The 13,459-nt window shown below is 43.1% G+C and overlaps 1 protein-coding gene across 3 annotated transcripts in view; it reads left to right on the forward strand.

Moving 5' to 3' along the window:
• Positions 1 to 13,459, forward strand: part of LOC138292733 (cytochrome P450 2D15-like) — a 335,835-nt gene that overhangs the window by 40,067 nt on the left and 282,309 nt on the right. For all 3 annotated transcript variants that reach the window (XM_069231469.1, XM_069231468.1, XM_069231470.1), the window contains exon 3: positions 3,140 to 3,292. In XM_069231469.1, the coding sequence (XP_069087570.1) occupies positions 3,140 to 3,292 (153 nt within the window). The remainder of the gene's footprint in view (positions 1 to 3,139; positions 3,293 to 13,459) is intronic.

Raw genomic sequence — 13,459 nt, forward strand, 5'->3', positions numbered from 1 at the left:
CACTGGGTAGTTATAGTTACGACCACATTTCCATAGGAAAGGATTATTTGGTTTGCTGATACTTTTGGCATCCTTTGATGAATGGTTATGAAACTTCAAAAAAGCAAAAGGTCATCCACCTCCACTCCTTCCGTGTATGTTTTGGTGTGATCAGTCAAGCGGGGCGAGAAAAAGAGGTAGTCTCAAAACAGGTGTTCCCCATACAGTTTTCAATGTGAAAATTAGGAAGAGCTGCAGCCAAAACAACTTGACGGAATTAATCAAATCTGACAGAAAGCTAGACCTTGGACCAGAAAGGTGATTTGGTGTAAATCAATTCAGTAGTTTTAGAAAAATAAAGGTTCAAAATATTTGTATATTTCACACTGCAGTGGATCCACAGAGCCAACAGATTTTAAATAAAATCTGATTGGCTGCCACCACTTCAACAAAGATGTGGGGACAGTCATTTTACGACCCGAGGGCTCAGTCCACTATCCTGACAAATAAGTTTAAAAAAAAACATATAGGGGGCAGGGTAGGAATACACTGCCCCTTTGCCTGATGGGGGGGTCCCAGACCGCACCAGCACCAAAGCTTTTTTTTTTACAGGACTGTGGACCTGCGGATGGTTCTTGATCCTGTTTATAAAATATTTGTGCTCCTGTGCTTCTGAACAATAATTCCTGAGGTGGGCCAGAGCATGGGTGGCCTGTGCAATATTGGTTTTGGGGGAGGGGGTTTGCGGCCTTCTCAATACCCAGGGGTTTTCAACTCCTGGGGTGAGTCATTATTATTGAGGGAAGCAGGGTGACCAGCCCCCCTCCCGAGTCTTTGTAAGGTACCTCGGATTACATCCCCCTGAGCCAATTAGTTGTTTTGGGTGGTGCTTTGTCCCCCTCCTAAGCCTTACAAAGGAATGGGGGCCCCATGGGTAGAGTTTTAAATGTGGGATGTCCTGGGTTCCAATCCCCCACCACGCACGGCGATGGGCATTCTTATTTACGTTGTTGCTAGGAATTGTAATAATATTTTACTTTACATTTAACAAAACCCTTAGAAATTCACTGAAAACAAAGGTTAAAGGGAGATTATAGTTAAGTGAAAATGTCAGTTCAAACATACTATTTTAAATTAACAAAATGACTGAAATTCCCAGTTATAGTTATCTCAAGTAAGTGTAGCTCATGCCCTAAAGCAGCTATATTTGTACCTTCGCCACGCACTGAATACTTCAGATAGTACATGACTGGTGACATGTTTGTTGATAACATTGATAACATCTCTACAGCATCTGAAATGACATCATTGACAACAACACTGTGCATGGTGTGACCGCACAATATAATGTGCTGCAGTGTACAGCGCACATCTAAACCTGACATCACTGCGCACACATATATTTGTATGTTGGTGCAAAGGTGTGTGCACTTACAGGGGAAGAGAGCATCAGATTTCATGTCAACCCTTAACAGTACGCCTACTAAGCTATTGTAATTGGCTGCAAAAATATGTCTGTATTTGTCACCGGACAAGGGACAACAAGGAAAACAATATACCAACTAAACTGCAATGAGCTGCACAATATATCTTTGCATGTCACCAGATGAGGCACAGAACATAAAAAAGTCCACACTACACTGCAAATGGATCTACAAGATACCTCTGCATGCCACCAGAAGAAGCACAGCACATAAAACATCAAGTCCACTAAAATTCAGTGTGATGTAGAATATATCTCGGCATGTTGCCATGTAAGGCATAGCCAAAAGAACAAGCCCATGGAACTACAGTGAGGTATAAAATATACACGGCCATGTGACTAGATGAGGCACAGAACTTAACCCAATTTGGAAGCTAGGCTGTAATAGATTGCAAAAAAGTGCATATGACTCTTACCAGGTGAGGCAAAACATAATAAACACTAGTCTACTAAACAGCAATGCTGTACATAATATATCTGTGCAAACCACCAGATGAGTTAGGGCAAATAAAACCACAGGCCCCCAAAACGGTATTGCTGATTACAATATGTCTGAGCATATTACCAAGTGAGGGACAACAAATAAAACATGTCCACTAATCCGCACTGTTATACACCAGGGGCCCGTTTCACAAAGGTAAATTTAGACTTTTGATCTAAAATTAGACCAAACGTCTATGTTTACGACTTTGGGAATTCACAATAGGTCTGCACTCAGGGCGGGATGTTCGACCCCAGTGCAGAAATAAAGATACTACTCATAAATGCCCTTTGTGAATTCCCAAAGTCGTAATCTTAAACCTAAATTTACCTTTGTAATCACCAAATGAGTGACAGAGAATAAACCCGCATGCCCACTAAACAGCGGTGCTGTACACAGTGTTTCTGTGCAGGTAACCAAATGAGTGACAGCAGATAAAACCACATGCTCACTATGCTGTAGTGAGCTGGTCACCAGTTGAGATATAGAACCTAAAAACTGACTTCTAAAGTGCAGTGGGGTAACCAGTATATTTGTGTATGTGACTAGAGGAGGCAAGGCTCATAAAGGAAGAAGTCCTTTATAGTGCAAGGCCCGATAATCTCTGGAGTAGCTCATGCTTGCAATACCTCTGACTCCTAAGTCATGGCAGTACAGGATTGTTTTCTGTACTGAACTCTGGCTCGGTTATCTGCTCTGACCTCTGCCCGGAAGATTAGACATGGTTGCTCTGAAACTTAGTGGGCCTTTGCTACTAAACAATGCATGTGGGCTCCGCCCGTGTGGTTTGTGATTACAGTGTGGACGAAGAGAAAAGAGCGCTCTGTGCGCTTTCCACAGACTAACGTAACCATTCCTATATACCAAGAAATCCTAAATAAATACATTGATTCATCGAGCACGCTCTTCTTAAACAGACTTCTCTGCGTGTGGAACATGCATTTGCATTGTTTTTGTAAAGTCATTGCTCACTAGTTTTACATTAGTGGCCTATATTTGACGCCTCCATTAGGGTCAGAGGTGTCATCTCACGTCCATCAGTGGCAATAGGAGCTTCATCACAGTATCATCACAACTTAACAGTGTAATCAATTTTCTGTAAAGTCTAATGATAAGGGCGTCGACCATCAAATCAGGCTTTTTTATGTGCTGTTGGCATCTAACAACCTACCTGCTCTTATCCTTGGTTCGCTCAGGGCTGCTGGTAGCGAGGTATGGTCGCGCCTGGAAGGAACAGAGAAGGTTTTCACTTGCCACCCTGAGGAACTTTGGACTCGGGAAGAAGTCCCTGGAGGAAAGAATTAGAGAGGAGGCCGGCTTTCTGTGCTCAGAATTTGCATCTGAAGAAGGTGAGTTGTACACACACTGAAGATTGGGGATACTAAGTGTGTGACTCAACTTTTACTACAGAAACATTTCATGTAACTTTATTTACTGAATGCATGTGTCTAAGGTTTATCTATTTCGTGCAACCTCCGTGATTAGAAACAAAAACAACTATTGCCTACATTGCAAATATTTAAAGAGTCTTCCACTGCCCTTTCTTTTTAATGGTATGCACCTGAAATATGGAACTCCTTACCATTATCCAGGAGACCACTCAGTTCTTTCAACTAATTTAAGCACTTTCTGAAATCTCACCTGCTTGAAAAATACCTTAATACCATTAATATATTTCTCTATTCTTAAACTTCCACTTTTTTCTCAAGTGAACTTTTTCAAATAAATACTTCTAAAACCAACTTATTCTTCAAAGGATGTAAAACTCTTTGGTTGTATCTTTTGATATTTGCTATTCTCGATCCTCTTGGCCCTCTACACAAGTGCCAGGGGGTCAAGGTATCCCTAATCTGTCCCCTTATACACTATTTTAAAACATTCCCGAAAACGGAGACCGAGTTCCTGAGGCTTAATGGCATTCGCAGCATTTTGTCCTCATTTGCAGCCTACCAATCAGATTGCTAAGTACTGTAGGACCAAAATGGCTGATGGGAGAAAAAACATTTCTTGCTAAATAGAGGGCCATATTTTTATATTTTTAGAAACCCTTCAAGCTCAACCCGAGCACCTCTTTTCTCGAAAACAGCTGAACAGATGTTTCACCAAATCGCAAAAAGCATGCTTTCTGAGCAAAGTTCCAACATTTACTTCTAAATTCTTTCTTGATTCTGCTTGGCAGATCACCCTGAAACTTTTCTGAAAGAGCTGAGGTGGAAGAACCTTTCTTTGGAAAAGTTTTGTGAAGATTCTTCAAACGTTGCCAAAGTTTTTAACAAAATAAAAAGCTCTATTCCTACTTCAAAAAATCATTTGTTCATGAGGCAGAATGTTTTCTTTTTAATGGCAGGAAGCCTTTATTCAAGATGGCCTGCTTCCGCTGATCCCGAAAACAATGCACCTCTTGCATTGCTGGGCAAGCACTCCAAAGGAGATGGAATAATGTACCTAATAAACTATAGCATGATGGTGAGACAAAAAAATTCTGTATTGGGCCGATACCGTATGTTATTGATTATCTCCAAGCAATGGCTGAATTGGTCTGATGCAAGGAGCTAATGGTTGAAGTTGAAGGGGGCTGACCAAAAGCTCTTTGCATTGTTTCAGAACAAAAGGTCACAGCTATGTGATACCTAACAGTTATTTGCAAAGCCAATAGTTCTTGCTTATAACTGTAGGTGCCTCTACATTGAATGTTTGATTTGCAGTATTGTTGATTGGCAAGTGTGTGAATGCAAGGATGTGCCAGTGGTTAAATGAGTGCCTAGGCAACTGATGGGATGCCTGCATTTCGAGTGATTCACTGCCTAGTCTCACCAGTCACTGAAGATGCACTTCCAGTTATGAGACAGACCTATAGGCTTTGCCAATTGAGAGTTAGATGATTGAAGTGAGGGGTACTTAAATGTTGAAGTTGAATTGAATTAGCAATACATACATTGGGATTTACTGAGAATTAACGCAACGCAGTGCAACAAGGCAGGGTGCTGCACTGTGTTGCGAGAAAAGAATAGAACTGAATAGGGCCTTATTTACTAAGTCATGACGCGCTTCAGCTCTCTCCGTGCGCTGACGCGCTTTAGGCTGCCTAGCCCCAATGCAGGCACCATTGCGCCATGGAACAAGGATGCATGTGTTGTGGATACAAGTGTTTTTGTGCAGTAAGGCACACCTTTCTACATAAAAACAATGCAGAGAGGCATAGTCCTCTCTGTGTCTGCTGCAGAATGCAACACACATGGAAATAGGAAGTAACAAGGAGGAATAACGATATTTCTCCTCCTTACCCCTCTGTCAGGTAGATGCACCATTTTGGCTCAAACTGAGGTTTACAAGTCTTTGTAAATCTGGGTTTTTATCAAAATACATGTGTGATTCATGGTAACGCTCATGCTTCACCCATGTAACACCTACTGGGTGCAATTTAGCACGACGCGCTGCATTACTTTATATTTACTAAACCACTCAAAGTGGCTTTGTGTGGCTTAGTAAATGCCCAAAATGATTTTACTTCCGGGCTGTGCCACAAAAGGGAGGCAACCCTGGTGCTACATCATAGTAAATCTGTCCCATAGAGTCAAGAATCCCACCCAGAACATCCAGCAGCAAAATCACAAAGCAGGACAGAAAAAAGTGTCCAATTTCCTGATCACAGTGCATAATGCAAAAGGTATACATCAGTGAAGGGAGGAGCGCACATGGCCTATTGGCAAAGCAGGTAGGAACACTCAAGGCAGATAGCAGAGAAAAGTGTGCAGTGCACCAGTCTGATAGTATATCGCAGTGAAGTGAAGACAGCATTATTTTCTCCGTAGCCTGTGATGTGTAGGTTGAACCATAAAGTACAAAGGGTCATGTATGGTAGAAACTGCTTTTCAGATAGCACAATGCAGTGTGGATTGTGCATTGTAGATAGTACTATGCAGGGTATAGTGGACATTAAGGCTAGCATAAATTATAGTGAAGGTAGAACAATTCAAGGTATAGTGCACATGGCAGATATAACAATACTGAATACACTGTACATGGCAGAAAGCATATAATGTAGGACATGACAGAGGTAGCACAGAGATGTCGCATAGCACAATTGGGGTATTGTGCATCTAGAGTATGTATTATAGGAACCACATGAAGGGTCAAGTGGCCTGCACACAATATAGTAACAACATACATTAAATGAGCAGTGGAGGTTTTGGGCACATGTCCATGGTACCTGGCATCCTTGGTGTGGTTTCCCCTGTCTTTTTGCCTCTGCATCCTGTATTTTTTACTATGTGCTGGATTTCATTTTTGCTGCTTTTGGTACTCTGGGCACTTTATCACTGCTGATCAGTGCTAAAGTGAAAGTGCTCCCTGTGTAAATTGTGATTATGATTGTTAATCCATCATTGGAATATTTAATTTACTAGTAATTCCCAATTTAGTGCACCATGTGTGCCTAGGGACAGTACGTCAAATGCTACTAGCGGGGCTGTAGCACTGATTGTGCCATCCACATGAGTAGCCCTGCAAACATGTCCCTGACCTGCCATTGCAGTGTCTGCGTGTGCAGTTATAAACTGCCATGTCGACCTGGCAAGTGCACCCACATGCCATACCCAAACCTTCCCTTTTAGTACATGTATGGCCCAAGGTAGCCCCATGGGCAGGGTGCAGTGTATTTAAAAGGTAGGACATGTACTGGTGTGTTTTACATGTCCTGATAGTGAAATACTGCCCAATTCGGTTTTCACTATTGCAAGGCCTATCCCTCCCATAGGTTAACATGGGGATTGCCTTGAAATATCTCTATTAAGATTAGTATCCCATTGGGAGAAGATAGAGATTTGGAGTTTAGGGCCTCTAAACTTACAATTTAAAAATACATCTTTGAATGTGGTTTTTAACTTGTGTGTTTTAAAATGCCACTTTTAGAAAGTGGGCGTTTTCTTCCTTAACCATTCTGTGCCCTCTGCTGGCTGTGGAATACACACCTAGGGCAAAATGACAGTTGCGCTGATTGTGAATTCACTTTAGACAGTCACACAAAGGGACCTGAGGTGTGTCCTGCATATCCTGATGGGTCTTCCTGGGCTAGAGTGGTGGGAGGAGCTGATCCTTGCACCTGAATAGGGCTGTGTCAGTCCTTACACAATACAGTCTCCAACTCCCTAGAGAGTGTCTGGGACCAGGGCAGGAAAGGCAGGGTCTTGTGCACTACAAAGACTTTCCTTCGAGGTTTGCCTACTTCAGAGGCAGAAATAAGGATAACTATTGGACCCAAAACCCCAGACTTTTAGAACACTTCTGTATCAAGAGGAGACTCTGCCAAGGAGAAGAGCTTTGAGGAGGTGTACTGCCCCTTTGCTGTGTGTGCTTTACTGGGTTAGCCTGCAGTTGCTGCCTTTTCTTTGGAGAGGACAAGGACTGGGCTTTGCTGTGTATCCTGCTTGTGAAGTTTCTCCAAGGGCTTGGACTGAACTTGCCTCCGGGTAAGAAGTCTCAGGGACATCAGAAACTTCACCTGCCAGCCCCTGGGCTCTCTTGCTGAGGACCCTGACTTGCCAAGAGGTGCCCAGTCCAGTTCCTGTGCCCTTGGGAGTGTAGTCTGGCATAAAACAAGAAGAACCAGGCACACCGACTCCGGACGCCTCCAGAACCGGCTCTGCTGCCTGACGCTGCGCCGCTGCCTGCACCCGAAGCTGTGGTCCTTGCTGAAGTGCCACAATCGTGACTGACATGGCAGGCCCAGCGCCATGCCTCTTAAGTCCCACAACATCGTGAGTCCTGAGTGCCATGTCACGGACATCCGTGACACCCATCTCCGCCGTGGCGCCTGTGACCCCGTGGTATGACTTGTGGCCTCATTGCATTTTTACCCACTGGACTCATCGCATTTTTACCCACTGGACTCATTGACCCTGCTGGATCGTAAGGAACCAATGCCTCGCCACCGAAGCCGCCTCAACTCCGCTGTCCCTGTAAGGAACCAACTCCTCACCTCCCCTGCATAGCAGTAAGGAACTGTGCCAAGCTACCTAGGGAGTGAGCAGGGGCTATCTTAGGAGTGTGACTCCCTTACCCTCACTAGAGTGGGGGACCCTAGTTGGACAGGGTGTAAACTGACTGCCAACTAGAAGCCCCATTTCTCACACTTGGGAATTGTTTTTTTTGTTGTTGTTGAGTGCAGTGTTAAACTAACATTGCTTTTTGTTGCTATCATGGTTTTTAAAAATGCTGCCTGTTTACAGGTGTAATGTTGGCATATTTATCGAAGAGAGTGTCTGGGAGGTTATCTGAGTCTATGAGTTGACATTGGCTTGAATGGGGCAATACTTACATGCTGGAGCAAGCATTTCAGGCAAGCAACCTTATTGTAAATGCCCTAACCTTACCTGGGGACAAGTATTGCCTACATGTAGTATTCCAGGACTTCAGTAGTAAGTTGGTCAGTTGGGAGAACTAAGCAGTTTTAATGAGAAGTACAGAGTAAGGCTTTCTCAGCTCATGATCTCATGGAGATCATCTAATCAGTTCCTGCTGAGTGTATATAAGTTATCTCGTGTGCCCTTGACCAGTGTACCATAGTAACATTAAGTGCAAGAGGTTAAGCAAAGCTTTCCACTATCTGACAGGTGCAGTGCTGACCTACCCTTTATCTGTGGGACAAAGGCGAATTTGCAGATACCTGAAAAAGTATTGTTTGGGGTTATCAAAATCATGCATTTAACTATTGAAGCTATGAAACTCATTTGAATCAATGAGAACAGAGAAGACTTGTACTCCCACCTACCCCAACTTTTAGAAATTGATTTAGGTACGCGTCCTGAAAGTTAGGGTAGATCCAGATTGATGTTTGTGGATTGAAGGTATGGATCTTGACATAATTACCAACATCTTTGAAGATTAAGACCAATGTTTGGCTGTCTTAAACCACACCTGGTTCCTGATCATGGTTCTGGATGCGGGGGAAGTATTTGTGTTTGTAGTTTTCTGGGACCATTCTGCACATGTGATGGAGTGTGCTGTGTCTGTGGTGCGGAGGGCCTTCATGTTACAATACGCTCAAGTGGAATAAGTGGAAGAGGACTGTTCTGAATAGTAACTGTATTCATTAAGTCTTCATAGCGTACACCTTTTTTTATTAGTTTTACAGAGTTCATCAAACATTGATTTTGAGACAAAAACAGTACTTTTGTCCTAAAATAGATCATCATAGCAATGCCAGCTCAAGTGGTTCTCTTTCCCCTCTGTGATTCCCTTCCCCCATCGCACATCTGAGGTAATGTTAATGTCTCAATATGGGTAACCAGTATCACTTTTGTCATCTATGTCCTGTCCCTCATGGAATTGACGTACTAGGTAAGTAGCGGATCCCTAATAACTGTGTCTCTGCCGCTCAAATCCCTCTTCCATTGTTCGGACCCTATTAAGTATCTGTTGTGGAGTCCGGCTGGGGGTTATCAGGGTGTCTCAGGTCATGTCACTAGAAACCTGGTCACAGTGGGCTTCACAGAGTAGCACCCTCCCTTTTAGTCTGCTCATCTTTCCATTTCACATCTGCTGGGTCCCCTTATTGATTTCCAATAATGAGTGATTTTCTGTTTGGCCAGGATGAACCCCAAGTCGTGAAATTTACTAGTGACCTTCATCTTAGCTGTGCATGGGAAATTGCTAAGTAAACACTATCCAAGGTCATGAGGGATATGTTTATCATCTACGTCTGCCAGCGTTTTTATGACACCCACCCAAAAAGCATGCAGGTCTGAGCAGGTCTACATCATATGAAATAATTCATCACCAACTGTTCTGCAGTGTGGGCATTTCGCGTCTGTCATATGGAAGAACCTTTTGAGAAATTCAGGTGTGAGGTAAGCTCTGTGCACTATGTAAAAATGAATTAATTTAAATCTGGAGTTCCTGGATATTTTGGGGGTTCTTTCTAATATGGTCACCCAACTCTTGTCATCTATGGAAGTGCCTATGTCCTCCTCCCTTGTGGCCCATTGTGTGTTCAAATGTGTTATTACATCTTCTTGTATCACTCTGTACAAACAGGTGACTGCCTTGAATGTTCCCAAGGCAGCTGTTATATAGGTACAGTTCCTATGATGTGGTGGCTCTAATATGCCTAAACCCTCAGGCCCATATTTATACTTTTTGACGCTAAACTGCGCTAACGCAGTTTAGCGTCAAAAAGTTTTGCGCCGTCTAACGCCATTCTGAAGCGCCATGCGGGCGCCGTATTTATGGAATGGCGTTAGACGGCGCAATCAGACCGGCGCTGCCTGGTTTGCGTGGGAAAAAACCACGTAGACCAGACAGCGCCGGCGTAGGGGGAAAATGGCGCATGGGCGTCTTAAAATGGGGCAAGTCAGGTTACGTCGAAAAAATCGTCTTAACCCGACTTGCGCCATTTTTTAACGACGCCCATCCCCCATCAACATGACTCCTATCATTGTAAAGATAGGAGTCATGCCCCCTTGCCCAATGGCCATGCCCAGGGGACTTCTGTCCCCTGGGCATGGTCATTGGGCATAGTGGCATGTAGGGGGGCACAAATCAGGCCCCCCTATGCCACAAAATATTATAAAAAAAAAAAAAAAAAAAACTTACCTGAACTTACCTGAATGTCCCTGGGGTGGGTCCCTCCAGCCTTGGGTGTCCTCCTGGGGTGGGCAAGGGTGGCAGGGGGGGTCCCTGGGGGCAGGGGAGGGCACTCTGGGCTCATTTTGAGCCCACTTGTCCCTTAACGCCATGCCTGACCCAGGCGTTAAAAAGCGGCGCAAATGCGCCGTTTTTAGCCACGCCCACTCCCGGGCGTCGCTTTTGCCCGGGAGTATAAATACCACGTAAAGGCCTGGGAGTCATTTTTTAGACGGGAACGCCTCCCTTGCATATCATTAACGCAAGGAAGGGGTTCACGCTAAAAAATGACGCACATTCCGGGAACTTTGGCGCTATTCGCCTCTAACGCCATAGTATAAATATGGCGTTAGTTGGCGTTAGTTTTGCGTCGAAATTGCGTCAAAAAAAACGACGCAATTTCGGCGCAAACGGAGTATAAATATGGCCCTCAGTGTTTGCATATTGCATTAGTTAGAGTTCTGTACAAGAGGAAGTGCCTGGGATGCAACTCGTGGTCTGCTCTAAACTCATCAAAGGGGAGAAGTGCTCCATCTCTATAGAGGTTCCCAAGAGTAGTAACCCCAGTCTCCATCCAGTGCATCAACCCTCTCAAATTACCTCCATGCGGAATGACTTCCAGCAGCTCCAACGACAGGTCAGAGGAGTAGAACATTTTTAGGTTACACATGAGGACTAATTTAGGAATCCTTTATGAGATCATCATTTCTGGTAAAATGTCATTTCATTAAAAAATATCGGCTATTTTTACAGAAGGCTTGTATCTGTTCATTTATATTAGTTAAAGTTCTGGTAAAAACAATCCTCAGAAATATTTGGTGTTAAAAGTATGGCAAGGGGATGTAAATGATCAGGAGATTGACTATGAACAGTCCTCTGTGTCATAATGAGTGCATCATTTACCTGGGAAATTACTCAAGAGTTAGTAGGCAGTATGTAGCTAGTTGCATAGGTTCCATTTTGGTTTCATCCACCCACAGCAACTACTGTGAGTGACACAAATATCACTTCCAGAATATTGTGTGACATTCATTTCTTGTCAAAAATATAGCTATCATGAGAATATCATAGAACAGAACATTGAAGGTACGAATCATTTTTTTTTTGTGTATATAGTTTTTAAGAATATCATTGTATTAAATGTCCTTTATTTTAATATAGTTGGAATAAATATTATTTTTATTATATATTAATACAAAACTTTTTTTTTAGAACAACAAACTTTCGCAACCCACCTAGCTTTAGTGGACATGAGGTGGGCAATTTGTTTTTTAACCCCTTTGTTGCCAGGTCTTTTTTTTCCACCTGAGGTGCCAGGCCTTTTTTTCGCTATTTGAGGCAGTTCTTGCATAGGCCCTCATAACCTTTTGTCCACATAAGCTACCCACACCAAATTTGTGTCTTTTGTTTTACAACATCCCAGGGATTCTAGAGGTACCCAGAGTTTGTGGATTCCCCTGAAGGAGACCAAGAAATTAGCCAAAATACAGCGAACATTTCATTTTTTTAAAATGGGAAAGAAGGTCTGCAGAAGAAGGCTGGTAGGTTTTCCTTGAAAATGGCATCAACAAAGGGTTTTCAGTGCTAAAATCACCATCTTTCCAGCTTTCAGGATCAGGCAGACGTGAATCAGAAAACCCCATTTTACAACACAATTTTGGCATTTTACTCGGACATACCCCATTTTTACTATTTTTTGTGCTGTCATCCTCCTTCTAGTTAGTGACAGATATGGGTGTGAAACCAATGCTGGATCCCAGAAAGCTAACCATTTCTGAAAAGTAGACAAAATTCTGAATTCAGCAAGGGGTAATTTGTGCAAATCCTACAAGGTGTTCCTGCAGAAAATAACAGCTGAAATAAAAAAATATTGAAAGTCTCCACATTTAACTGCCATGTCAGATTTTTGAAAGCAATATACCGTTACGTCTGCTGGACTCTTCTGGTTGGGGGGATATATGGGGCTTGTAGGTTCATCAACAATCCTTGGTACCCAGAGCCAATAAATAAGCTGCACCTTCCAAAGGGTTTTCATTCTATACCAGGTATACAGCAATTTATTTGCTGAAATATAAAGAGTGAATAATAGGTATCAAGAAAACCTTTGTATTTTCAAAATGGGCACAATTCCGGGGTGCCCATATTAGCATGTGAATAACAGGGCATTTCCCAAATAGACATCTTTTTTACACACTGTCTTACATTTGGAAGGAAAAAATGTAGAGAACGACAAGGGGTAATAACACTTGTTGTGCTATTCTGTGTTCCCCCAAGTATCCCAATAAAAATGGTATCTCACTTGTGTGGGTAGGCCTAATGCTCACGACAGGAAACACAACCTGGACACATCACATTTTTACATTGAAATCTGACGTGTTTTTGCAAAGTACCTAGCTGTCGATTTGGTCTCTAGCTCAGCCGGCACCTATGGAAACCTGCAAACCTGTGCATTTTTTAAAAGTAGACTTCTAGGGGAATCCAGGATGGGGTGACTTGTAGGGCTCTCACCAGGTTCTGTTACCCATAATCCTTTGCAAACCTCAAAATCTGGCTAAAAAAATACTTTTCCCTCACATTTTGGTGACAGAAAGTTCTGGGATCTCAGAGTAGCCACAAATTTCCTTCTACCCAGTGTTCCCCCAAGTCTCCCGATAAAAATGGTACCTCAGTTGTGTGGGTAGGCCTAGCTCCCGTGATAGGAAATGCCCCAAAACACAATGTGGACACATCACATTTTCCCAAACAAAACAGACCTGTTTTTTGCAACTTGCCTAGCTGTGGATTTTGGCCTCTAGCTCAGCCGGCACCTAGGGAAACCTACCAAACCTGCACATTTTTTAAAACTAAACACCTTGGGGAATCCAAGATGGGGAGATTTGTGGGGCTCTCACCAG

Source organism: Pleurodeles waltl, chromosome 4_2 (genome assembly GCF_031143425.1).
Source record: "Pleurodeles waltl isolate 20211129_DDA chromosome 4_2, aPleWal1.hap1.20221129, whole genome shotgun sequence".
In the NCBI taxonomy this organism is placed as follows: domain Eukaryota; kingdom Metazoa; phylum Chordata; class Amphibia; order Caudata; family Salamandridae; genus Pleurodeles; species Pleurodeles waltl.